General features: G+C 32.1%; 3 protein-coding genes across 18 annotated transcripts in view; 1 reads left to right on the top strand and 2 right to left on the bottom strand.

Annotated features, from left to right (window-relative positions):
• LOC105148131 (prostatic acid phosphatase) overlaps positions 1 to 8,076 on the top strand; it is a 28,017-nt gene extending 19,941 nt beyond the window's left edge. For all 10 annotated transcript variants that reach the window (XM_011059646.2, XM_087413319.1, XM_087413315.1 and 7 more), the window contains 5 exons: positions 4,583 to 4,681; positions 6,504 to 6,743; positions 6,851 to 7,036; positions 7,169 to 7,504; positions 7,810 to 8,076. In XM_011059646.2, the coding sequence (XP_011057948.2) occupies positions 4,583 to 4,681; positions 6,504 to 6,743; positions 6,851 to 7,036; positions 7,169 to 7,504; positions 7,810 to 7,986 (1,038 nt within the window). In that variant the 3' untranslated portion in view covers positions 7,987 to 8,076. The remainder of the gene's footprint in view (positions 1 to 4,582; positions 4,682 to 6,503; positions 6,744 to 6,850; positions 7,037 to 7,168; positions 7,505 to 7,809) is intronic.
• Positions 1 to 17,085, bottom strand: part of LOC105148118 (putative ATP-dependent RNA helicase DDX23) — a 37,291-nt gene extending 20,206 nt beyond the window's left edge. For 2 of the 5 annotated variants that reach the window (XR_015547369.1, XM_087413309.1), the window contains exons 1-9: positions 15,928 to 17,085; positions 15,003 to 15,338; positions 13,312 to 13,734; positions 13,023 to 13,149; positions 12,795 to 12,918; positions 12,400 to 12,515; positions 11,697 to 11,957; positions 11,184 to 11,358; positions 8,260 to 8,499 (exon numbers count right to left, since the gene is read on the bottom strand). Coding sequence is in view for 4 of the 5 variants with exons in the window: in XM_087413309.1 (XP_087269435.1) it covers positions 8,276 to 8,499; positions 11,184 to 11,358; positions 11,697 to 11,957; positions 12,400 to 12,515; positions 12,795 to 12,918; positions 13,023 to 13,149; positions 13,312 to 13,734; positions 15,003 to 15,338; positions 15,928 to 16,511 (2,370 nt within the window). In the remaining variant the exon portion in view is untranslated. Of the gene's footprint in view, positions 1 to 8,080; positions 8,500 to 11,183; positions 11,359 to 11,696; positions 11,958 to 12,399; positions 12,516 to 12,794; positions 12,919 to 13,022; positions 13,150 to 13,311; positions 13,735 to 15,002; positions 15,339 to 15,927 lie in introns of those variants that run through there. The other 3 variants (XM_011059626.2, XM_011059627.2, XM_011059624.2) reach the window with 3 other exon arrangements.
• A 1,125-nt stretch (positions 17,086 to 18,210) lies between these two features.
• Sec15 (exocyst complex component Sec15) lies at positions 18,211 to 23,489 on the bottom strand. 3 transcript variants are annotated; one of them, XM_011059623.2, is made up of 13 exons: positions 23,128 to 23,489; positions 22,248 to 22,413; positions 21,610 to 21,896; positions 21,423 to 21,525; positions 21,073 to 21,312; positions 20,837 to 21,004; positions 20,697 to 20,768; positions 20,475 to 20,609; positions 20,010 to 20,380; positions 19,707 to 19,941; positions 19,490 to 19,631; positions 19,221 to 19,407; positions 18,211 to 19,131 (listed from the first exon to the last, which is right to left on the bottom strand). In XM_011059623.2, exons 1-13 carry the CDS (start codon positions 23,193 to 23,195, stop codon positions 19,005 to 19,007), a joined length of 2,301 nt encoding a protein of 766 aa, XP_011057925.1. In that variant the 5' UTR covers positions 23,196 to 23,489; the 3' UTR covers positions 18,211 to 19,004. The 3 variants fall into 3 exon arrangements, with proteins under 3 accessions (XP_011057925.1, XP_011057924.1, XP_087269436.1); XM_011059622.2 differs by lacking the exon at positions 23,128 to 23,489 and adding an exon at positions 22,799 to 23,042; XM_087413310.1 differs by lacking the exon at positions 23,128 to 23,489 and having other exon boundaries at positions 22,134 to 22,271.
• Positions 23,490 to 25,791: the final 2,302 nt, after the last annotated feature.

Raw genomic sequence — 25,791 nt, forward strand, 5'->3', positions numbered from 1 at the left:
CGGACTTTTCTCAATTAACATTTACCTTTTTGTCACTGATCAAATCGTACTACAATAATCAAGTGGAACCAAAATGGCGGATGAGAATATACTTACTATTTACATATCTAGTGCCTTAATCTTACATAAAAATTTGACATTTCGGATTTCGCATCACGATATCTCCGTTCATAGGGCACGTAGAGGAAAAATAAACACTTATTATATTGTATAATTACCTAAGCTGTCGATTGAACTAATAATCAAAAGTTGATCGGTCCAGCCGTTATTGAGAAACTGATAATCTCGAATGTTCGCAACTTGCTGGCTCGCGTAAAAACACGAGGCGATCTCGCGCTGTCGCTGATGCGTATTCACTTGATACTACCGTGTCTCTTAATTAAAGTCCAACTTTGGGAGCTCACTTCACATACGAAATGCTGCGCTCCTTATATTCTTTCCCGGATAATTCTTATTTACAAGTTAACGCGAGCATTATGCATCTTCGCCGTGGCCCTCTGTTGGCGGAGATGCATGATGCTCGCGGGAATGATTTTCGAGATAACATTGGTTGCGTTCAGCAGATTCAACAGTTGAATAAATGCTCGCTGCTATTGATGTATTCTTCTAGAGCTAAAATCTGATTGGACAATCCAAAATAATACACCAAACCGCTCGCTCAACTGTTGAATTTGATAAACGCAGCCATTTTGTTGCAGCAACGAACTACGCGATGGCATCAATTAAAAAAACTTCATAACTTGAAGATATATGTATACGCAACAATGGATGTATCGTTCGGACATATGTTTTGTTACCGTCATATTAAATAATGCTCAAGATGGAATGATTAATCATTCCTTATTGTGTTATGTTGTTATCATCTTGGTGACAGCATAACGTACCGCTATTGCCGATCGTTTATTTTTGTCAACTGATTGCATTTATGAGCAATCATATTGCTGCATTTATAATATGTCCTATTTTGATATCAACAAATGTACGTATGTCAAATATAAGACAATTCATACAATGTACCAGTTTGCTCAATATGCTAAATCACGCTTAATTATCTGAGACTTAATTAGAATACTGCGCAAAGCTTTATGCTACATTTTACCGGGGTCATCATTTTTTAACGTATGCGTTAATGTACATTTGGAGTTATAGTGTAAGCTCGTGTCGATTGCCGCTATATTGTAAATCCTGTAGCTGTATTATTTTTAATACTAGTGAATAAAGTTTAAATTCTCTGTAACTGAAAAGATTATTTATGTATATGTTAATATACATTTACCATAAAGATTTAAGTTTGTAGTAACTGAAAAATTAAATATATTAGTTTATTTCTATTAAATTTATCAGGAGTGAACATATACCCTTCCATTAATATTTCGAGAATATTATTTAATATTATATAATTTTAGTACAGTATTCTTAAAATGTTACATTTAATATTTTAAGAGAATATGTCTAAAATATTACTTAATATCAAATAATATTATGCGTTTGTAGAATAGATTTAGTGTTTTATGACAAATATTCGTAGTGTTCAAGATATAGATGAACGACAACAGAAAGTCATCGTAAAGAACCACAAACAAAGATGGACGTATAGAAGCTCGCCCAGCAATTTGACAGCTTCAAATTAACAGACCAAGTTTCTTAAGCGTTGAAAGATCTAGCGAAGCTATGTTAAGAAGAAGAAGAGTGATCGACGATATTATATTACTTTTTTCATTGATCGCAACATCCTTCACATATCTCACAGCAACCCACATTGTACAGCGCCGGATATTGAGAGAATATCGACTTCAGAACAATTTAATCCGTCTACAGGTCATATGTCGTCACCTGCAGGCTGGAAGACTATGTGAACAGCAACCCGTGAAGAAATCATTCATTTCCGCAAAGAATTGGAAGGCGCGAGTGAAATGGGTCAAAGCACATCTCAACTAGACAACTCAGCAATGATCTGACGTCTTCTGGAATGACAAATCAATGTTATACCATCATTATCAAACAATATTTATTTTTGCCGTTCTAGAAGACATCAGATCATTGTTGTATTTAGTTGAAATCCACTCACACCTTCAAATTCTTATAATAGTTTCTTCATGGATCGCTGTTTACACGTTCTTTTGGCTTGCAGGCGATGGCGTATGATCTGTACGGACGGATCAGATTGTTCTGAAGTCGTATTTTCTCAGCAATATCCGGCACTGTATGATGTGGGTTGCTGCGAGATATGTGAAGGATGTTGCAATCAATGAAAAAAATAATGTAATATCGTCGATCACTCTTCTTCTCCTTAACATAGCTTCGCTAAACCTTTCAACACTTAAAAAACTTGGTCTGTTGATTTGGAGATACCAAATTGCTAGGCGAGCTTCTTCTGTACGTCTGTTCTTGTTTGTGACTCTTTACGATGACTTTCTGTTGTCGTTCATTTATATCTTGAACACAAGTATTTGTCATAATGTGTAAAACAGTAAATTAAACTACTAAAGTTAGGTCATGACGGTAAAAACTACGGTTGTATTATGAAAAGTAAAAAAAATACATTTTGGGAAAATTAGTAAAAAATTAAAAAAAATCACGATGTACATTGTCAAATCTCATTATACTTTATATATAAAGTACACCTGCCACCAAGTGTCTACTGTATAAATTCGAGTGCATTCGATTCATTTTGACAAAAGTTAAAAATCGAAAGGTGATATAATTTTGACCGGTACAGTATATACACTCTTATCGTTGAAATTAAGATACTTCAATAGAAAGTTACTTATATAATTAGCATATGTATCAAGTGCATGATGTAAACTAGGCATTCTTTTCAGTGCATTGACTGCTTCTATTTAAAGTTGAGGCAGTTCGTGCGTTTAATGCGTTCACGTTCTATACGCTTCGATCACGTGTAATTCGGAACGTATATTCGTGGTACTCTTAAATGGATCGGAAATCCTTTTTGAGCTGTGTTCAGCAGAAAACAACAGTGGCCTAGTTCCCACTGAGGGACTTTAATTCGGATCAAAATGTAAGAGCCAACTATAGTCGAGCATTCCCCTGTCATTCAACTATAACAGGGGAATACTCGATTGTAGTTGGTTGGTTCTTACATTCTGATGCGGATTAAACCCTCGGTGGAAACTAGATCAGTTTTACAACCTCTTTATGATTATCTACTAAGATAGAATCATTCTTCATCTAGTATAATCCTATCAGCGTGAAGAACTTCAATAGTTGCAAAATAAACTTTCTTCTGAACACAACCACAATGACTTCTATACACTGGGCCCTTATTCTTGAAAAGTATTGCATATGAAAAACTAGGGAAATGCTATGATATATGTAACGCATATTATAGTATTTCTTTAACTTTTTTTATGCGATATTTTTCGAGAAACGCTTATTGCGCGGTAAAAGTGACGCGATAGCAATAAGCTTACAGCTCCTGACATATTCAATGAGCGAGTTTAAGATGCCAAAGCAGCTAGGTATGCTTTCCGAGCGATTGAATATGATCGGTTGGATCTATAAAGTAAGAACCAATTATGTTCATTTACTCGGCGAGCAGATTAATCGCTTTGTCAATTTGAATGCGCCCATTGGTTATCACATCGCATTTTGTCGCGCGGCAAGTCGCATTTTTTCTGCGTTTAGTGTGCAGAAGCCATTAAAAAGTTTTAAAGAAGAAAAATGAATATTATGGCGAAGAAGTCGAAACAAATAACTTGAAGCTTTGAAAGTTTATTTCATTTTAATTACGAGTGTTTAAATTTGGAAGTCAATCTTCAAAATTTGTCATGTTATAAATACTTCTAACTAATAATTAAAAATAATATATTATAAAATAATATAATAACAATATAATGTAATAACAATATAGCAAGCCCTACAGCACAAAATTGCACAAAAGTTACAGCAATACTCTATAGCAACATTGCATGTTGTAGCAATATTACACAGATTTTACAACGATATTGCTGCAAATTTTGTACTGTATGGGAATATAATACAATAGTATTATAATATATGTATATCGTATATAATATAATAATATTATATACAATGTACATATTATGCTATATACATATATTATTGTATAGTAATATAATAATTCATCATCATGATGCGTTTCATATGCAACTCGGGAACGCATCCCTTCCCCCAGATTAGCTATTTTTCATGCAAAAACGCATTGAATATTAAAATAAATTATGATTTATAAATGTTAAAATAAAGAGAAGATTAATTAGCATAGAATAATATCTAGGGAAGCCTAACAGCCCATATTAGTATTAATTTGAATTATGATTCATTACCATTTATTAGACATAGATCAATTCGTAGCCCAATTTTTACTGATTTTTGAGCTGCGGGATGCTAAAATTAGTTCTGTTTTTATTGAATTTCATTATCTTTGTCGCTATCTTTGTCGTTCATCGCGTGTAACATATTTAATAATCAAACAGTTAAAGATTCTTCAAAGTCAAAAGTTATTGATATCCTTTGTGAAAATGACTATATCGATCATTACTATCGACTTGCTTTCAAGAATAAAATTAATGTTGCATGATATATGTCTTCCTGTTTTTAGGTAATAAGACATGGAGATAGGGCACCTGTGGATACCTACCCAAATGACCCTCATATCAATGACAGTATGGAGCCCTATGGTTGGGGTCAGCTAACATATGTAAATATTATTCTTGAGTCTTCCACGAGAAATGCTTTCTTTATAAAAATATGCGTTTCGCGGGTTTCTTCCGTGTCTAGATCCATTCTTGGAATGCCAATGTTTCGTGAAGCTTACAGTCCACTTTCCAGCAAACGAGAATAGATTAAAATGAATTGAAATTTTTTTCCGAATATTTTAAATAGAAAATATTTATTTTTTTTATTTAATTGGATTCAATTAGATTCAATTGGATGCAATTGAATTGAAAAACTGCATTTCCTATTTAAAATTTTGAATTGAACAGTATTCACAATGTGTGTATTGTGCACAGAAAAAGCTAATATTATTTTTAGATTGAAAGGCATAGAAATATGCTCCATGCAATTCTTACAAATGAATAAAAATGCATTCAGGATTGAAAAGCATTCATTTTAACATTCGTGAATCAATATTTCTGAAAATTTGAATCCATTTCAATTCATTTCAATCCATTCTAATTTGCTGAGTTCATCAGGACGAGGAGCAGCGTGATACTGAGCTGTTCCTCCAGGCTGTTCCTTTTATATTATGCTACTTGTTGGAATAGTGGGGGAAAGAAGAGAATTGTGAATGAGGGGAGGGGGAGGGAGTCAGTCTTCAATAACCGGGAGAATGGTTTTCCATATTTTATTTATGTTGTAGCCATTATCTCTATTTAAATTGTTAAGGTGTTTTTGTATCTCTTCTCTATACTTTCTTGAAAAGTATAATGTGTAATGTTGGTTATTGTGATCGTTTTGTAAAACAGTATTTGATGTCCTGTTTTGATATTGTGTTCTGATAATGTTGATTGCGTAGCGTGTTTTAGCCTGATCATCACGGTTCATTCATTGGTGTTCTTTTATCCGTAGATTGACCATTCTCTCGATTTCTCCAATGTATACTTGCTGCAGGAACAAAGTATTTTGTATACTCCTACGGAGGTGAGTGGAGGTCTTTGATCTTTAGGATTTCTTAAGATTTGTCCTATCTTTTCGGGTGATTTAAAGATAGTTCGGATATTGTGTTTGTTTAATATCCTGTCCAATCCGATCTGTTGTTCTTTTGACGTATGGAAAAATAGATAGGATTCTTTCGTCTGGTTATGTATCAGAGACCATTGTCTTGTTTGCATGTTTATTGATTGTTTGGATTATGTCTTTTTGTTGTGTCCGTTTTTCTAGTTTTAAATGGAGTTCTGTCTGTAAATGTCCTTTATCAGAGATGGTGAAAGCTCTATACAAGTGAGTTGATTGCAGATTGTTTTTGTGTTGGGTTTAGTGCAACTCGGCATGTGGTAGGTATCTATCTCTGTGTGTTAGTTTTTTGTACTCTTGATGAGGGGGCCTTCATGTGAGGCCTTTATTATATTTAATGTGTCTTTTATTGGAACTTGTGTGAAAAGGGATTTTACGTCGTAACTTACAAGCAAGTCTGTGGAACGGATTTTCTTGATCCTAGATGTTTTTGTCTCTAAGAAAGCTGACGATACCTTAGGCCATCAAGTGTACAAATGTGTCCACCCTAACAATCCACTCTAACAATCTAAATAGAGATAATGGCTACAACATAAATAAAATATGGAAAATTATTCTCCCGGTTATCGAAGACTGATCAATTTAAACGGATTGGAGGAACAGCTCAGTATCAGGCTGCTCTTCGCCTTAATAAAGTGGACTGCAAGATTCACGAAACGTTGGCATTCCAAGAACACGGAGGAAACCCGCGAAACGCATAATCTTTATATATGTAAATATTATACCTCTTGCTTTTTAAACAAATTTGTTTTACGAATCAAACTAACTGTAATTAATTAAACTAGGAAGGAAGAAGAAACCAGTACGATCAAGGATTGTTTCTGCGAAGGCGTTATAATTGTTTTCTAGGCTCGATGTATCATCCCGATATATTTTATCTGCAAACTACCAATGTGGATCGTACGAAAATGTCAGGCGAACTGGAGTCCGCTGCTTTGTGGAAACCTAGCAAGAAGCAGATGTTCACATCTGATCTACCTTGGCAACCAGTTACGCTGTTCTATCAGGAACGTCAAGACGACACGGTAAAGCACTTCTGTAAATATTTGCTCAGACAAACTGATTATATGTCACACATAATTCAATATAGTTGAAATTTACTTTTGTTGTAAATAACCCATAAATCTTTCAGCTTATGTTAATATGGAATATGTGTCCAAGGTATACACAACTGCGCTCTTCAGCAAACGACTTGCCGGAAGTCCGGAAATTGCACGAGGATAGTAAGCAATTGTTTGCAGAGCTCTCGAATTTCACAGGCATGCCGATTACGACTGTTGACGATGTTAGTTCACTTTATGCTACGTTATCAGCTGAGGTAGACTATCTAATCTTTTTTAAATAACTGATATATGCCAGAACTATTCATTGAAACGAAGTAAAGTTACATATGTGTAACTCAGTTTTTCAATAAAAAAAAATCAAATTTTAATTATCCAAAATGTTACAGGAACACATGAATTTGACTTTGCCAGAATGGATAAAGAATTATTACCCTGATAAATTAATATCTTTGACTTTATTTGAGCTACAACTTAATACATATCGCGATGACTTCCGCAGACTAAAGGGTGGCCCCATGCTGAAGAAATTCACTAATGATATGTTAGCGAAAAGGAGAGGTACTCTACAGCCCAAAGAAAGAAAAATGTTTATGTATATAGGTCACGATAGCACTATCGTCACCCTGCTAGACACCATGCACATTTGGCATAATCAAATGCCCTACTATAACATCATGACGATGATAGAGCTACACGAGGACGAAGGTGAATGGAACATTCAGGTAAGTATTAATTTTCCAAAACAATTCAGTCAGAATTTCTAAATACTTCAGAATTATTTAAAATGAAAAGAATTTGAAAGTATTAAGTCTTGGTTATTTTTCAGACACTGATAGTTTTTTTTAAACAGATTCATACAATAGTAATAGAAAATGTGCAAATTCTCTGAAAATTTTAATATAAATGTGCAAATTCTCTGAAAATTTTAATATTTGTGATTTTTTTTCTGATAGTATCTCGAATTTCATTTGATTTGGTTAATAATAATTCTTAGCATTCTTGAATAATGAAAATGTCCCTGCTGCAGATATTTCTAAGAAATACGACAGCTCACGATCCGTATCCGATGACAATACCTGGATGCAACATTGTATGTCCTCTTGACAAGTTCATGGAGATCATGAAGCCAGTAATACCAAATAATTGGGAGGAAGAGTGCAAGGTCAATGATAATTATACACCTCCATCAGCGCCACCTCCATAATTATAGAAATTATTATATACTAGTCATATTATAATTCAAATAATTTTATTGTATACATATTGTAAATATATTATTTACATAATTGATAAATCACTTTTATTTTTTTGGAAATCCAATTTATTATTAATTTATGAGACATAGTAAAATCCTTAAATTCTCATCTCTTCAGGCTCAAACAAAAAATTTCTCTCTCTCTCTCTCTCTTTCTCTCTCTTCCCCTCTCCTTCCCCTCCCTCCCTTATCTAAGATGTTAAATTATGAATGCACAAGTACCTGTCACGAAGAGGGATTAAGCAAAGATCTTCTCTTCTCGTCGTTTCTTCGTGACTACTGTCCCCGGTTTATGTTGAGCATCTGGATGATTAAGTAGTTCCGGCGGACAGGTAGATATTGGACTAGCGAGTATCGTTTGTTTAAGATCATAAAACAAATGGCTATCATCTTTCGTGCAAAAAGAAATAGCAAGACCAGCTTTGCCTGCGCGACCAGTTCGACCAATTCTATGCGTGTAATCTGTAAAAAGTAATAAATAAATAAGAATACAAATAAATACGTATAAGGGTTAAATGAGCCAAGCACATTGTGCAATAAAAAATATATTATTACAAATTATCAAAATCTTTCAAATTTCGGTTCTTTATGAACCGTCTTCAGCGGATATAACACTTACATTCATTGTGTTTTTACAATATTTCGTCTATGCCGTATCGTAGATTACATAAAATTTGTTGCACCAACTTCAAGCCAGAACGCAGGAGTGATGATTCTTTCCAAGTCGAGTGAACATTCTATTGCAATGATGATTCTTTTCAAATCGAGTGAACATTCTATTGCAATTCTGATAGTATTGGTTGTATGGATATGGAATACAGAGGAATTAAAATGATGGAAAAGATTTAAACTAATTCTTTACTTTCAAATTTTTTATAATTGCCGAACCGACAGGACGTTTACATGTCGACAGATTGTTTGACAAATTCGGAATGACATAAAGATAATGGAAAAGACAAGACAAGATAGGACAACGAATTTAAAGAGAAGGTGAACCAATCAGGCCGAACATACTGTCACTTATTGGATAATACATCTATAATAGGAATATATACTTCTGAAAGAAATTCAGTCATCATTTTGTTTGTTCAATCCATTTTTTCGTTTAATTATATGGATCATCTCGGAGATTAATCTTTTATTGTAATGTTTTTCACTATCCAAAATCTGAACTTCCTTCCAGTCAAAATCATGGTTATTATTTATCCTATGCATAGAAATCACTGAGCCACATTTCTTTATGTCAGAATTATGCTCATTGACTCGTGTCTTCAGTTTCGTTTAGTTTGGCCGATGTAGCATTGACAATCCTGACAAAAAAATTTTATAAACGAAATCGCTGTGAAATATAATTTCAACTGAGTCTTTTCCAGTTTTGAAAAAATTTTTTAATTTTAAATTATTAATTTAAAATTTTTTGTATTCGGAATTGAAAAGCCGATTTCAATATTATATTTTTTAGTAATAACTGAAAATTTCTCTTAGATGTTCTTTATAAAAGGAAATCGTTTTTCTTTAACTATATGTTTCTTATTAGATTTGTTATTTAATCGCTACTTTTTTTATAAAATAAATATTTAAGTCTACATCTAATTGTCGGAAATATAAAGGATAACGGATAACAATTATCAATCAACAAATTTATTGCTTCTATGAGATTTTTCATGTGGAAGAATGGATCAGACAGAAGAATTATCTTATCTCTCTCCACGATGTCATACACCACTCCTCTTTTATGTGATAAAAGGTGATGAGAGCAAAAATTCAAATATTTGCCGGAAACCGTAGGTTTTTTTTATATAAATCAAAGGATAGTTTCTTATCATTTAAAATAGCAATAACGTCAAGAAAATTTAACCTATTGCTCTCACCTCCATAGTGAAATGTAATCTTTCGTGTAACGCATTGAAAGTTCTTAAAATATCGTCAAGCGAGTCCATTGGCGCGGCCAAAAAAATGTCATAAACGTATCTCAAATAAAAAGACATCTGTATCGATATTAGATCTAACACTCTCAATTCTTTAAATTTGTTGTCCTTTCTTGTCTTGTCTTTTCCATTACCTTTATGTCATTCCGAATTTGTCAAATAATCTGTCGACATATAAACCTTCGTCCTATCGGTTCGGCAATTATAAAAAATTTGAAAGTAAAGAATTAAAAGTTTAAATCTTTTCCATTGTTTTAATTCCTCTGTATTCCATATCCATATAGCCAAAATTGCAATAGAATGTTCATTCGATTTGAAAAGAATCATCACTACAATATAGAATATTCACTCAACTTGGAAAGAATCACCATTCCTAATGCATTCTGGCTTGAAATTGTTGCAACAAGTTTTATGTAATCTACGATGCGGAATAGACGAAATATTGTAAAAACACATTGAATATAAATGCATTCACTGAAGATGGTTCAGTAAAGAAACGTTTGGAAGATTTTGATAATTTGTAATATATTTTTTATTGCACAATGTGCTTGATTTATTTAGTCCTTATACGAATTGTATTGAATTGAATAGTTCGCTGAGCCTTTATAGTTTTTAATTTTAATACGAATAAATAAAATAATAAATCATAGTTAACTGTTCATTAAGAAAACTTTCATCTTTATTGAGAAATTACGTTTCTGCCAACTTTTTAAAAATAAATTATGATTTTGATTTTTAATTCTTGCTGAAAAAACTAAATACTTCAGCGATCCCAACATTAATAATTATTAAGGTACGAATGTTTGTGTACACATGTTTGTATCACAGAGTGTGCGCGGAGAACTGCTACGCGCGTAAGTAGGTCGAATGTTTGCTAAAGTGATAACAACATTTCGGAGTTTCTGACTTCATGATGCAAGAATAACCAGTTGACTCCAGATTAATTTAATTGAATTTAACATATTTCCTAAGAAGAAAAGGAGCAAATCTCTGATCCCCGAGAGGTTTTGACTGATCAGCTAATAATTATGACTGTCTTGAGAAGGATCGGAAAGCCAAGGGGCTCTTTTTTAAAAAAATAAGAATATTTCGGCCGTATATGGTTTATTCAATATAAAGCACGTAAGTTTTCCGCGCGCGCATCAATGTTGGGATCGTGAACAAATGTTCGGACCCTAATAATTATACGAAGAAATGATAATGAATCATGTAACTTACCCTCAATGGTTTTAGCCATATCATAATTAATTACCATCGATACATCCTTAATATCGATACCTCGTCCTGCAACGTCAGTGGCCACCAGGATATCCTTGCTTCCGCTTTTCAGAGATGCCAGAGCATATTCTCGCTGTTCTTGGCCTTTACCACCGTGTAGAGTACAAGCGTTATACTAGAATAGAATAAAGGAAAAAACCTATTAGATCTTTAGATCTTATTTTACAGTTTCTACATTTTTGCAATCCCGAATAATCTCATCATGAAAAATTTCATATTCGACGAATTAAATGCTACAAAATTGGAATAAGATTCGTCACAATGACAGTGTTCAGCAGACAAAACAACTCGGCGAATATTCAGTGATATTTTGTATGGATTTTTACATTTAGATCTTTAGTTAAGAACCAATTAAAGGTAAGGACCAATCATATTAAAAAATTACTGAGCTACGCTATTCAGTGTGAATTTACAAATAATTGTATTTATCACTTTCAAATTTAAGTTACATACTCCTAATTTTTCTAAGCCTCTTGCTAAAACGTCCGCACCCTTCTTTTGATTGACAAATATGATAACAGGCGGCTCGACACCTCTACTGAGTATCTCCATAAGTTTCTTTCGTTTGTCAGCTTCACCCATTATATGAACTATCTGTTCAGTGCGTTCTGTCGGTTTACCGACGCTGCCAATATACACTACAGCTGGCCTCCTCAGATAAGTCCTAGCGAGTCGTTCCACAGCCGGTGGCATTGTGGCGGTGAACATCACCGTCTAGAAGTCAAAAGTAATCATTAATTATCAATAACAAATTAATCATATAATCTCAATCGCCCTTTGATTCTTAGTAAACATAAAATACAAATGACAAAATCGTAAGATTTTTTTAAAAGAAGGGTGATCATTTTAGAAATACCAGATGCAAAATATTGAATTTACTTGATCGCGAATCACTTCCATTTCAAATACATATTTTATTTTATTGAGAAATAAATTTACAAAATTATATTCAATAAAGATTACTAAATAGAAAGAGTAACAAATAATTTATTCTTCTCTCTCTTTTTTCATATTTATTAGAGCTAGATTCTTTTAAGTCATAAAAAATATATATTCATAAAATATATTCATAAAAAATTCACACAACTTTGGGAAGCTCTGATCTAATGAATAAAAACTACTAAACAAGTATAACAAATTTAAAAACTTCTCGTACTTGTCTGTATTTCTTCTTTGTATTGTAGTTGGCCAAAAGCTTTTCCTCATTTTCTGCGTCCTCATTATCCGGTTTCAAATTTGTGACAGGCATATATTCCAGAATTTTCTGAACATCTAAAAGAATTCATTGTTTTTTAAAATATTTTATATCTGATGCATGCGCGCGTATATAATATATTGTATAACAACTCTTCTATAAAAAAAATAGTAAATAATGTAAAATTTGTCCAATTAATATAATACTCGAAAAGTACAATTTTATGAATTATACAATACAAATGATGAAAAAATACAATGTCTTTTGAAAGAAGTAAGAAGGTTAATAAATCAAATAAGCAAATTTTAATTTTTTTTAAATTATAAAACACAGCTTGTTATAAATCTTTAAAGTACCTGGTTCAAAACCCATGTCTATCATTCTATCGGCTTCGTCTAATACGATATAAGTGCACTGATTCAACACAAGATATCGATTTTCTAAAACATCTATCAATCGGCCAGGTGTAGCAATAACAATCTAAAAAAAAAAATTTTTAATTGAATATTTTATAGACTTTCAGTTCTAATCAATTTCACAATTTTTTACGGAAATTAATAATAATGATATATAGCAGAAACTACCTCACAACCCATTCGCAATCTAAAACCTTGTTCCTCCCTTGATAGACCACCGACCACCACAACAGTTCGAATGCCCAATGGTTGACCAAATTTGTTGGTCTCTTCTTCTATTTGTTGTGCTAATTCACTGTAATGTAAACACAATACAATGTAAATATTTATCTATATGAATCAAAATGTTCTTCATAAAATTTAGACGATTAATCGAACAACAATATTAACTAATATCTGCAATTTTAAACAAATAAAAACATAATGAAAACAAAATAATTAAAAAAATAATTGATACCGGGTAGGTGCCAAAATAATGCTGTAAGGTCCTTGATCCGCTTCTTCGAGTCTCTCAATTTTCGGCAAACTAGTAATCCATAATAGCAAAGGAATTAAAAAAGCTAGAGTTTTTCCTGAACCAGTTTCAGCGACACCGATGATATCACGATTCTGCAAACCAATAGGAATAGCTTGTCGTTGAATGGGCGTAAGGTCCTTGTAACCAACTTTATCAATTATGTCTAGAATTTCCTTTGGGAAGCCAGATTCCTTCCAAGAGCGGATGGGATCAGGAATGCGACCACCCTTTATCGTGATATTATAGTCTTCTCTGAAGATACGCCAGTCACGTTCGGTCATCTCATTCAAAGCTTTTTCGGACCAGTGTCGATCATCCCACTTTTGTTTCTCCTCTTTTCGTTTCACTTTCTTCAATCTCATTCTTAAAATTGAGCAAAATACATAATTTATAGGAAATAATTCTTATAAGTAGTAATGATAACAATATAACATAAAATTAATTATAAAAGACAATTTTATTTTAATTTAATCAAGAAATTCTATTAGTATAAAAAATCTATTTAGTATAAAAAATTTTTATTGGGACTAACTAATTTTTTATCAATATTTATTTAAAGATATATAAAAAGGAGGTTTAAAGTCAGTTATATAGAAGTTGGGAACGAATAAAAATTATTAAATTACTTGATTTGTGACTTGTTATGAAACTACTATCTTGTGAAATAGAATACGTTCAAGATAGTTAGTATAAAGATTATTATTATATAAAGACATTGAATGAGACACACAAGCTGAGGTTTCTATATAGAAGTGTCTAATTTGTTATTAGTAGGTTCCAAAGTTAACAAATTTAAAATGATATAAACTCATCAAAATTATCAGAGGAAGATATTTGAATCCCTTCCCTTATAAAAAAAAATGTACCTTTAATATTTTTACATATCCAAGATTTTTAAAGTAAAAAAACAAATATATAAAAATATTCTCAATAAATCATATATTGTAAATTAAAATTTACTTAATATTTGTTTAAATTTCCAGTCTTCTAACTTTATTTTAATAATATCCAGTCCAATTAATTCGAGGAAAATCATGTTCTTTTTATTTTAATTTATTTATAACTAAAACATACTGCTTAATTAAATAAAGTATTACCAGAAAATGATAGTTTAAGTTTTCAAAAGTATAAATTATATAAATATTATATTATGTGCTATTATATTAATTAATGATTAAAGAAACATTAAAAAGATTGAGAAAAAAAACATAGGATATAGACATACATTCCACTGCTCCAATAAGAGAAAGAGTTTACAGTTATCAAAAAAATTAATAGCTTACAAATATTTTATATTACCATATTAAGATATGCCAAGATATAAAATATTTCATAAACTATTTTAATTTTTTATAATTCTACTGTAATGTCTTTCAGAACATTTAAAAGAATCCTATTTACAATTATTCATTTCTTTCTAGACAATTTTAAGACATTTTCCTAGATACACAATTTTTGTCTGAAATGTTTTAGCTTGTTCAGTTTTCAAACAATTAGCCTGAGGAAAGTAAAATAGGATATTCTGTATCATAGAATCTGTACTGCAAATCTATTCAGATAACGAAATTCTATATGTTGGAAATCTACAATTAAAAAGAAATACTAGTCATATAGTCAACGACAATACTCACTTCTCTTGTTCCTTCTCAGCTTCTGTGCGTCTTTTCTCTAATAATTCACCGTAAAACTTGCTCTGATCCCGCTTCTGTGCTTTAATATCGATACCTGCAAGGTTGCCTCTACCAAAAAATTGCACTTGATGTCTCTCTTTGTAAATACTGTTATAATCCACAGACGTATCTTCTGAAGTATCCCAGTCAAAAACAAATTTTCTATCATTCAGTCTTCTAACTCGCCGCTTCTTTTTTATCAGACCCAAATATCGTTCTTTGATCGCCTCCACTTCCTTCTCTTTATCCTTGTCTTTAATATCCTCATCACGCGAGCGTTGGCTTTCTCTCCTTCTACTAATGAAAAATATATTGTTAACAATAATTAAGGTTTAAAGTAGGACTCTTTATATGAATAAATATAAAGAGAAGTGCTCATTAAGATGGAAGTTAGATTTTATTTTAGACTGATACACACACACACACACACACAATATGTATATTTTAAATAAATTTTTATCTCAGAAATATGATTGTCCGTCGACTTTCGACACAATATCAGTCTAAAATACTAATACTCTCGTCTCTCAAATTTAACTCACTAATATTTTTGTTTTAATATGTAGCAAATAATTTTTAAGAATCAACACTATGCTATCTTATCTATTAACACTTTTGTAGCTAAGTAATATTTTTTCATCTGTCTAGAATTAGAAACCGGATACAATAAACTTAAAATCTAACTTAATCTTAATCTATAATTGATTTCAAATCTTTATGTAAAGGCACAAAACATATTATTATTACATTATCAATCAACTACAGATTTTAAAAAGATATACTATTATCAACTATAGTTTATGAAGGCAAATATATTAAAAATATTACAGGATCATACAATTAATTTTTGAATAATATAATATTTCCAAGTGAAATCTCGTAATACCTGTCTCTGTCATCCCATTCCCTCTCCTTGCTAGTATTATCACTGTGGGATAACAGCTTGCGCTCTTCTTCCTGCTGCTTCCTGATAGCTTCAACCTCTTGCTGACGTTTCTCTAATGCCAAGGCCGCTCGTTCTTCCTTGGAGAGAAACTTAGGCTTAGCTCGAGCTTCCTCCTCTGCTTTCTTCTTGGCCAGGAGTTCCTCCAAACTCAATGGTTCTTTTTTTGGCGCCAACCTGGCCTTCTCCTCCGTTTCTTCTTCCTCTTTCTTAGCGTCGGCCTTCAGATCTTTCTTTGAGTCATCTTCAGCAAAGGTGGGACTACCTTTGCGCTTTTTCTCATCCTTGGATCTGTCCTTTATGTCTCGACGTTCCCTCGAGCGCTCACGTTCCCTTTCTCGCGACCTGTCACGCTCGCGCGATCTATCGCGTTCCCGTGATCGTTCTCTCGATCTGGACCGCTTCCTGTCCTTTTTGCGGTCCTTGGATCGACTTCTAGTGCGCCGACGGTCACGTCGCTCTCGATCGCGTTCCCGCTCACGATCGCGAGATCGGCTACGCCGTATGATCTTCTTATCATGTGGCATTTAAACGGAAGGTCGGACCAAATTTGTGATTGAAATACTTAAAAAATGTTCGACAATTTGCTAATTGTTCAATGTAGCTACGAAATGAACGAATCTGATCACCCTGCCTCTCAAACTGAGATATTAAGCGTCAAAATTGACGACTTCAGGTTAGGAAATTTGTTAACCGCGAAATCAGACATACGCGAAATACCACAGTACGTACAGTAGCGCAACTATGCAGGAAATGAGTTACTTAGCGTTGCCACGGTTACCACCTAAACTTCTTTCTCTTTTCATCCTTTTTTTTCACTCTGTCAAAATTCCTCGCAAAACTCACTAGATTTATTCGCATTGCAATCTAACGAATTGAAGTGAGCAAGTGCTATTATAGGAACATATTGGAGCATATTAGTGCACGAATAAACCTAATATTGCAATGAAATAATTTAAATTTTATGAAGATTAATAAAAATAAATTGTAAATACAATATATTGAAAAATACCCAGCAAATGAGAATGGATTGAAATGGATTCAGAGTTAGACTAGTATTCACTACCAGTACTGGCAGTGTATATCGGAATACACCCTGTATATATTGTGGCCAAAGTAATATATAGATCCCCGCGAAAAAGGAAATTTTAATATTCAGAGTAAAAAATTTAGAAACTATTCGGAGTAATGTATCGAGTAAATCGGAGCAATATTTCGCTGATATAAATAACCGTGCTTCAATAAGTAAAATTGAATAATAAAATCATATTGATGAATAGACGATTGATGAATAGGGAATTTTTAGTAATTAATATCTCGTTAATTATTGAAAATTGTAAAATGGTAGAAAATTATAAAATGGTAGATTTTTTGACTCAGTTTAGTCCGTTCTATCTCTGTGCGAGATTTTTATTGGTACTTATCAAACACCTTATATAGACTAATAAATATTAAAATTTTCTTTCTTTTTTTTTAAGTATTTGGTAGCTTCCAAATATTTCATGCTATCTGATGATGTGAATCCCGATAATATTGATGAATGATTACAAATTTGCATCACACACTTAAATTATACCAATACATATTTATACAATACATATTTATGTATTATTTGTTTTATTTTTACTGTTGTATTTGTCATAAGCCAGGCGTTGTGCTATTGGTGTCATTTTACTGGAATTATTGTTAATTTGTATTTAATTTCTATGTTAATATCTCAATAATATAACTCTTATATTTCTAAATCAATTTACATATATTTACTTTACATTTTGGTACGAAAAATTTTGGCGTTGTTAATGGCGTAATGTCGTAAATTTCTTGTGATCGAATGAACAATTATATCAAACTTTTTGTATAATTCCAAGAATAATTACACTATATATGAAGTACAGCAATTGGAACTTTATACATACATCATACTTAATCCATTGTAATAATTATATGACCTATGTGTGACCTATTTATATAGAATATAACAATGCCAACACAGAGGAAATTCAAATAATAGGTATATGAGAATACAAATATATATTACTTCAATTCTTATTTCTCCTCCATATTAATTCCTGCATATTTATATAAATATTTATACACATTGAAAATAATGTGAAATCAATAAATAATAAAAAAATATTTGTAAAATATACAAAATATTATTAAGGAGCTTGTAGGTGTGAAAAACAAATATACTTTCATAATAAATATTCATTTTTAAGAGTCACGTTTTTGCAATAATATATAAAAATTAGTGTATATTTACACATTTCCAATGTACAGACGTACATACATACATAGATACATGTACATATACAGGGTGTATATCTATGACAATGCTCATGTACAGATAGAATTAAACTGAATAGAAAAGTTCTCTAGCATTTTATAATTTTTGTAATAGCATGTAATAGTATATAGTAATCTTGAGAGCGAATGGCAGAATAGATAGAACATTGGTCTGCTATGCTGGAAATCCCAGGTTCGATTCCCAACCAATAAAACCAAATTTTACGTACACTCGTTCTTCTCTCGGAAGGAAGTGGCAACCATCGAGAATATCCTTGCCCAAGAACACTTCTCTAAACAAAAATTTCATCACTTCGAAATCGACATTAAATTGTAGGACCCATATAAACTGTGTACAACCAGCGTGTGCATTAAATATATGAGAAGAAGTCACCACGCTCGGACACGAGCAATAGGACTAAAAAAGATATAATAGTAAATGCAAGCGCGTGGTAAGATACAATTGCATGAACAATTATTTTCTTTTGTCGTTGTATGTTAAAACTATTGTCGTTTGTAGTAAACTCCCGACTTAACGACTACGATCGTGTATTTGAGGTCAGACAGATGCGCGCTTATTTGGCGATCTTTAGAAATTAATATTTTGTTAACTACTGCAAAAATTGAAAGATGATAGAAGATTCCTTTCGACTCAATTTAATCCGCTCTATTTGCACACGAGCATTGTCCTAAATATTCTGGGACTCCTGTAAATATATAATTGATTTTAACTTCTATTGCTGTTGAGTAGTCTGTGCTAGTTGACGTAATTGCTTTAATACAGTTTCAAGCAATTTCTTTTTGTCTCTTTCGCTTTTTTTTAACACAGAGAACACCGTTTTTTTATCAGATTCTTTCAATCTAAAAACACATGTTTATATATCAATATAATGATGCACATTAATACATATAAAACAAAGATGCAAAAAAAATATATATATAGTATGTACTTTTCCAGCAGAAGTACAGCCATATTCGGGGTTACTAAATCATATTTACTAGAATCATGACCGTAATCATGAAAATAAGTAGGCCAGTCCCAACTCATAAATAAATCTAGTAACTGTCGCAATTGCGAGAAATACTGCAACAAGGTTCCTTCTGGTAAACCAATGACTGGTTCAGAAGCAGCAAATTCTGCAAATTGTAATAATTTAAATTTTTATATTCAAAAATATATATTATGAAACATTATATGAAGAAAAATATAAAACTTTACGTTCGCACTGTATCGTATCTAAATTGACTTGCTGCAATGCACCCATAGATATCTGTTTCACATCTTCACTAATTAATATGTCTAATATAGCTTTAGCGATGTGAGAACACGCGGATTTGCATGCTACTTGAGCTACTTCATCCTGAAATGTTAATTATCGTTTATTACATTCCAAAAATTGCATACATAATCGCATATATTATGTCGTAATATTTACCGGTAAATTGGTAAAACATGTGAAAGTGCTCTGCAAAAACGCAATAAGATCTGTAATGAATCCCGAAGCATGTCCTTGAGGTTCTGTCAAGTTCCAATCGTAATTCTCCAATTCCAAAAATTCATCCAGCTTATTTTTCAGTTTATCGCAAATTTGCTTCTCAGCATCTTCACGTGCAACTCGAAACATAGCAGATTCCACGTCCATACAACTTAATTGACCTTGATGAGGTGTGCTAAAAAATTATATATGCTTAGTTGCTCACAAAAGAAATAATATTATTATTATACATTAGATGTTTACCCAGTAATATTAGTCACAAATTCTTCTAAATACTTCGTAGATTTCTCGAGATATCCGGTATTTATAATAATTTGTACTACTTGTAAAAGTGCTAACGATGGTTTCCGAAACAATGATGATAAGCATCCACTGAAAGTTCTTGTTAATAACAAATTTGTTGATTTGCATATCATTTCATCAATTTCCGTTTGCGTGAAATTCAAATCCTCTGAGAATTTTAAGCAAGCGTAGATAAATTCTTTCACTTGCTGGTACACCTTCGGTACCATATCAGAAAATGGAAATTTCTTCGGAAATTCGGCTTTTTGCAATTCATCGTCGTGATAAGGAAATAGATTTAAAACTTTATCGTATTCTGCTTGTGTTGTAACCTGGATGAGTGATGAGTAAATATACAAAATAATAAATAATTTAACAGTCTCTGGTTAAAGGGATTAAATGTTTTATAAATATATTGATGATCACCTGAATTGGCAAGAAACTATCTTCGTCCAAAATATCTCTGAATACTTGAACCCAATGTTGCATCAACACTTCGTTATAATGTACTCTAATTTCTTGTAACAAATCCCATAATTGTTCTACAGAGTAACCATAATCCTGTTTATAAATAACGGAAAAAAAACCATTTAAATCATATATGCATATCATATGAACAATAAAAGACGAATGCACTTTGCTACCTACCCTTAAAGTAGTATTGAATAACATAATAAGATTTTTTATTTTTAATATAAGTGTAGCGTCTGTGCAACATGCCTAAAAAATATAATTCTCTTATATTAATTATAATTACAAAATATAACAGTGTGTGTATAATAATTTACCGAATATGTGCGCAAAGCATACACTATGGTAGACAAAGCTTTGGTCCAAAGCTCATCTAAGTATGAGCGAGTAGCTAATCCGTTACCTGTATTCAATATATGATCTTCTACCACAAAGAAACCAATAATACCGTGTAAATAAGTCTGATATTCGACTATACTCTCGTGCTAAAAATAAAAAACTATCTCTCATTACAGGAACATAGACATGAAAAATATTCTGTGATAGAATTTACCATATTGATAGGTGGCTCCAAAACTAGCTCAGCTTGTTGTTTTCTTTGTTGCCTATAATATAGTTTAAAAGTTTCTCCTTCCCTGAGCACAGTATAGATATGCATACATCGATATACAGGACTGAAATCCATTAAATCTTGGGCACTCAATTCCTCCTCGATCTCGTTTGACTGATTCACGTAAGTTCTCTTTTTTTTTCTTCCTATAATTTCTGCCTCAGTCGCTAACTGTTCAGCGGTCTGATATAAAAAGTTGCTAAAGTTGACAAATTATACATAGATAACAAGCCTACCTAGATAATGTATCATATAATTATAGACATTAAATAAAAATAAAAGAAAATACCAACATGTCTCATTGCAACTTCCCCGATTTTTGGTGAATGCTTTATAATATTTTCTAGAAAATCTCTTAAATCAGACATAGATGCATCTTTTATATTCTCACGCAATCTAGAAGAAAGATAATTCCATAATATTTTGTATTGTTACATATAATACAGTGAGATATTAAAAAAATTTTTTTCAATCACTTACTGTGGAATTTGTTGAGTAATTTGAGAAGAAAACCTATAATTCGTAACTTTCGGTAAATCGTGATGCTCCAATTGCTCCAGCGTTTTCAAGGCTGGATAGTAACGTTTATCTTTTAATTGTTTTTGCAACTTTGCATACGCGGCTAAGACAGGAAGGCACATAGTGAGACTGTCTACAGCAGCAGCCATGTTGCTCTCAACTTTGCGAGCTTTTACGAGTTCCTCACCCTTTTCAATCACTTTAGTAGATGTGGCGGTGATGCATTTGTCAAGGTCCAATATCTCTGCCTATATAATGATGAAGTTGAATTAAAGAGTAATTTACACATACAATGGCTGCCAAAAGTTTTTAGGCCAGCATATAATTTCATAATAATTTTTGTCAATATTGTTTAAGAATATATTTAATTCTGTTTAAGAATATATTTAATAAAATGCTTATTGAAATCAACTTAAGGACACAGTATTTTAAATGCTAGAATATATTAAGTATATATTAAATCTTCATTTGTAAAGATTCTTTACCTGAGCATACAATAAAATTATTAGTGACTGAAAACTTTTGGTAATCCTGTTAACATTGCTATGTCATGTTAAATATTTGTATTGTCACTAATTATTTTCAAACATAAAACTAACATTTAATTGTTGTGCCTGCGAGCGAACTTGCAAGAGCTCCCGAACAGAATCGTTAAATCCCTGGTAATGATGATTGCACATCCTCTCGATGTCCTTATCATGAGCCTTAATACGGTCATCAAGTTTTTCCATAAATTTCTGATGTTCGTGGCCATCGTAAATTGCCCTGCAATATAAATTAAATGTTACGACATTTCTCGTCTTTTTTTATGATAAATATATATTTATTACTATATTAAACTAGTGTATAATAAAGGCTGTTTTATATAAAGTATTTAAATGTGACAACATAATATAATTCAACTTTGACAATGAAATATATGTACATACATACACACACACATATATATACATATATATATGTATTGTTGGGGAATGTCATATCATTTTTGGGTATTTAATCGTTTAAAATATTTATATACTTTATATTTGGCATAGCAACTTTTAGCACGCACTAATCTAATATTATGGAAATGGCTGGAATTTGCTGTTAATAATAGTATGGATTTCTAAATTGTCCACCACATTTGCCATCCTGATATTTGCCATACCTGAAGACGAGGCCTATGCTATTAGTATCGGTCGATTCTATTTCATAAAGTAGGTATTCGTGCTTCGGCACCATCGATGACAGAAGATTTTGTGATAAACTAATTGACATTTTCAACAATGTTGTGACTGCAAATTTGCTCGAAAAATTCGCTCGAGGATATAAGTTAAACGCGGTTAACGCGTCTACAATGCCATCCCTCTTTAAAGGGATGCCACCCCCTCAAGTGCGCATATGCGAGTTCATTGTATTTACGTGAAGGGGGTAGATTTTGGTGGAGCGCGTATTTTAATCTGGAATCTCTATCTCTGAGCCATTAAATTCGCTTACCGGAACGTTGGACCCAAATAATCGTCGATGCCTTCGATCTCCTGGATCAGAATATCGTACCGTTGCATCGTGACTGAATTTCAAAATTACAGCTATCAAGCAACAATTTTGACCAACTCGTCCGACAGACTCGTTTGTTTGACAAATCATTCAAGAATGTCTTGAATGATGTCTTGAATCCTCAGACTACGTTTAAGTTGTGGTTTTCCTATTTATCGTTAGTTTTATTGGTAGCAAAATTATTATTCTAATTTTACATTTAATCATACAGTTTTCAACACATATTTTACTAAAGAGAAGCATGAGAAAACTTGAGAGTGTATCAGTGTATACATCAGGGCTACGTTTAGTTCATTTAGGAATTATGCCTAGATAATTTTAAAGGCCATTCTACATTGATCGTATCATAGCGTTGAAGCGTCGTGAGCATCATGAGACTTTAAAATTAAAGCGTCGGATTGGCTGAAGACAAGCTTGTGACTTGCGACGTCTACGATATGACCAATGTAGAATGGCCTTAATGCTGGATTCATACTGAATCCGACGTTCTGCAACCAATCAGAAAGCAGAATTTTATTTTGTATCGATGATACAAAGCAAAATCCTGTTTTCTGATTGGTTGCAAAGCATCGTACGACGCATGTCGGATTCAGTATGAATCCAACAAATAGCCTTGTGTGTCCACGATGCAGTGGATGTTTTCCAACAACGTACACAAAATATTCCACACTGTGTCTTACACAAAATATTCCAACTATGATAACACAGTGTTACATTGCTCAACATAGTAAAAAGCTAAGTACGAACGTGTAAAATATGTCAATGTTACCAACTTTTCAAAAAATTATTTGGTAGCCGTACTTATTTTGCAATAAAACTTTCAAAAATCGTCAATTCTGAAAAAATTATAACTTAAGTTTAAAAATCATAAATCTATTATTGATACGCTAAGTATTATATAATTATAAGAATAAAATGGAAGATTGCAATGCATTTTGGTGTAACACTATAAAATTAAACTGCGTTCCAACAAGTACTTTACACAGTGGAACACAGTGTAATATCTCTGTGTCCAAGTTGGAAAACAGTCATTATAAGTACATACAGTATGGACACTGAACATCGGCACCTTTGACGTAGTGGTCCTAGATCACATGACTCACTGCCATATTGTGGGTTGGAAAGGCGCTTATAAATTTGAGTTTTTATAAAGCTACAGAATAATTTAAAAAAAAAAGACATAATTCGGTGTGTCATAAAAATTGTTTGTAGTAAGTATATTTTTAAATCAGAATTTTATAATAATATAATGTTAACAAATTCATTATATAAAAATAAATAATTCTAACGAACGTGGTTTATAAATCAAACATAAATAAAAATAATATTCATATAAATATACAATATATAAAAATAATATTCACATTAATAATAATAATATTAAATAGTAATAAGTAAATTAAAAAGAATAATTGATTAAATACTATATGAAAATTGTAATTAAATGTGAAGTTGTAATTTAATAATATACGTACACACGAACGCATGCACATGCATACTTCATTACGAGAATATTTTATCGTATACAAATATAACAGTTTACACAATATAGCATCTCTGAAAAAATTTGATTTAATTTTTTAGTAAAACTTAATTTTATTAACCCTTTGCCATACTTTTCTCTTACAAATTAAAAAAAATTACTTTGTACAAAAGACGTACTATGGCTCTCACCCATGATACTCATGTTTAGCCAAATTTTCTAACCAGTCTCACACAATATTGTAGGCAAAAGGATTAATTATGTCTCCTTTGGGAAGGAGATCAGCTAACCTAACCTAATCTGCAATTTCAACTTGCTAAAGATAACCACATTCCTGGTTGGAAATCGACGCATGCGCATTAAAAATTGGGACTACATAAAAAGTTCAGTGTCCATACTGTATGTACTTATATTGTATCCACGATACTAGAAATCCGAGATCTCGGATAGAGAAAAAATTAACAAATCACATTTGAACAATTGATAACATGACCGATTGCGATTGGTCAATTTTTTTTTCATCCGAAGTCTCGGATACGATTTATTGCCGTGTCTCCAAGAAACGGCAATAAGTCGTACGTTATATACCAAAGCTTATGCATTACTTACGTCTACAATTTAAATCTCTAAGCAAGTGTTATGACAAATTTCCTGTGCTCAGGCCCTATCGTGGACATCAGGTTTTAGGATGCTGTCACATGAGGCGTAACCTGCGTAAGCGTAAGGTTTTAAATACAATAGGCACTGGCAATAAGCACAGGCAACAGGGAATAACAAGTCGTCCAATCAGAGCTCTGGTAAGTTGATATTATATCCCAGAACTCTAATTGGATCGTTTCCCTGTGTCTATTGCCTGTGCCTATTGCCTTCTTAAATTCCCTTTAAAATGACCTATTATTTTTTGTGCTTATAAACGTCTGCTTATCTATTGTATTGGGTCATCTAAAAAGTATCCGCGGTACTTTGTCACTAGATATATGACCATCAACACACATCTAGTGACAAAAAACCGCGGATATTTTTTAGATGACCCAAAACAATAGATTTCTAGCATTTATCCAAACTCAATATCTCATAATAGGAGCCTTTTCTCTATATATTCTGTTCAATGAGAGATTATT

Source organism: Acromyrmex echinatior, chromosome 14 (genome assembly GCF_024713525.1).
Source record: "Acromyrmex echinatior isolate Ae372 chromosome 14, ASM2471352v2, whole genome shotgun sequence".
NCBI lineage: Eukaryota > Metazoa > Arthropoda > Insecta > Hymenoptera > Formicidae > Acromyrmex > Acromyrmex echinatior.

Coding starts and splice junctions, on each gene's coding strand:
- Sec15 (XM_011059622.2), bottom strand. CDS start 22,908: ATGTCAATTAGTTTATCACAAAATCTTCTGTCATCGATGGTGCCGAAG. Junction 19,942..20,009: donor TTTGTGACTAATATTACTGG/GTAAACATCTAA, acceptor ATAATTTTTTAG/CACACCTCATCAAGGTCAAT. Junction 19,132..19,220: donor GCTGTACTTCTGCTGGAAAA/GTACATACTATA, acceptor ATGTGTTTTTAG/ATTGAAAGAATCTGATAAAA.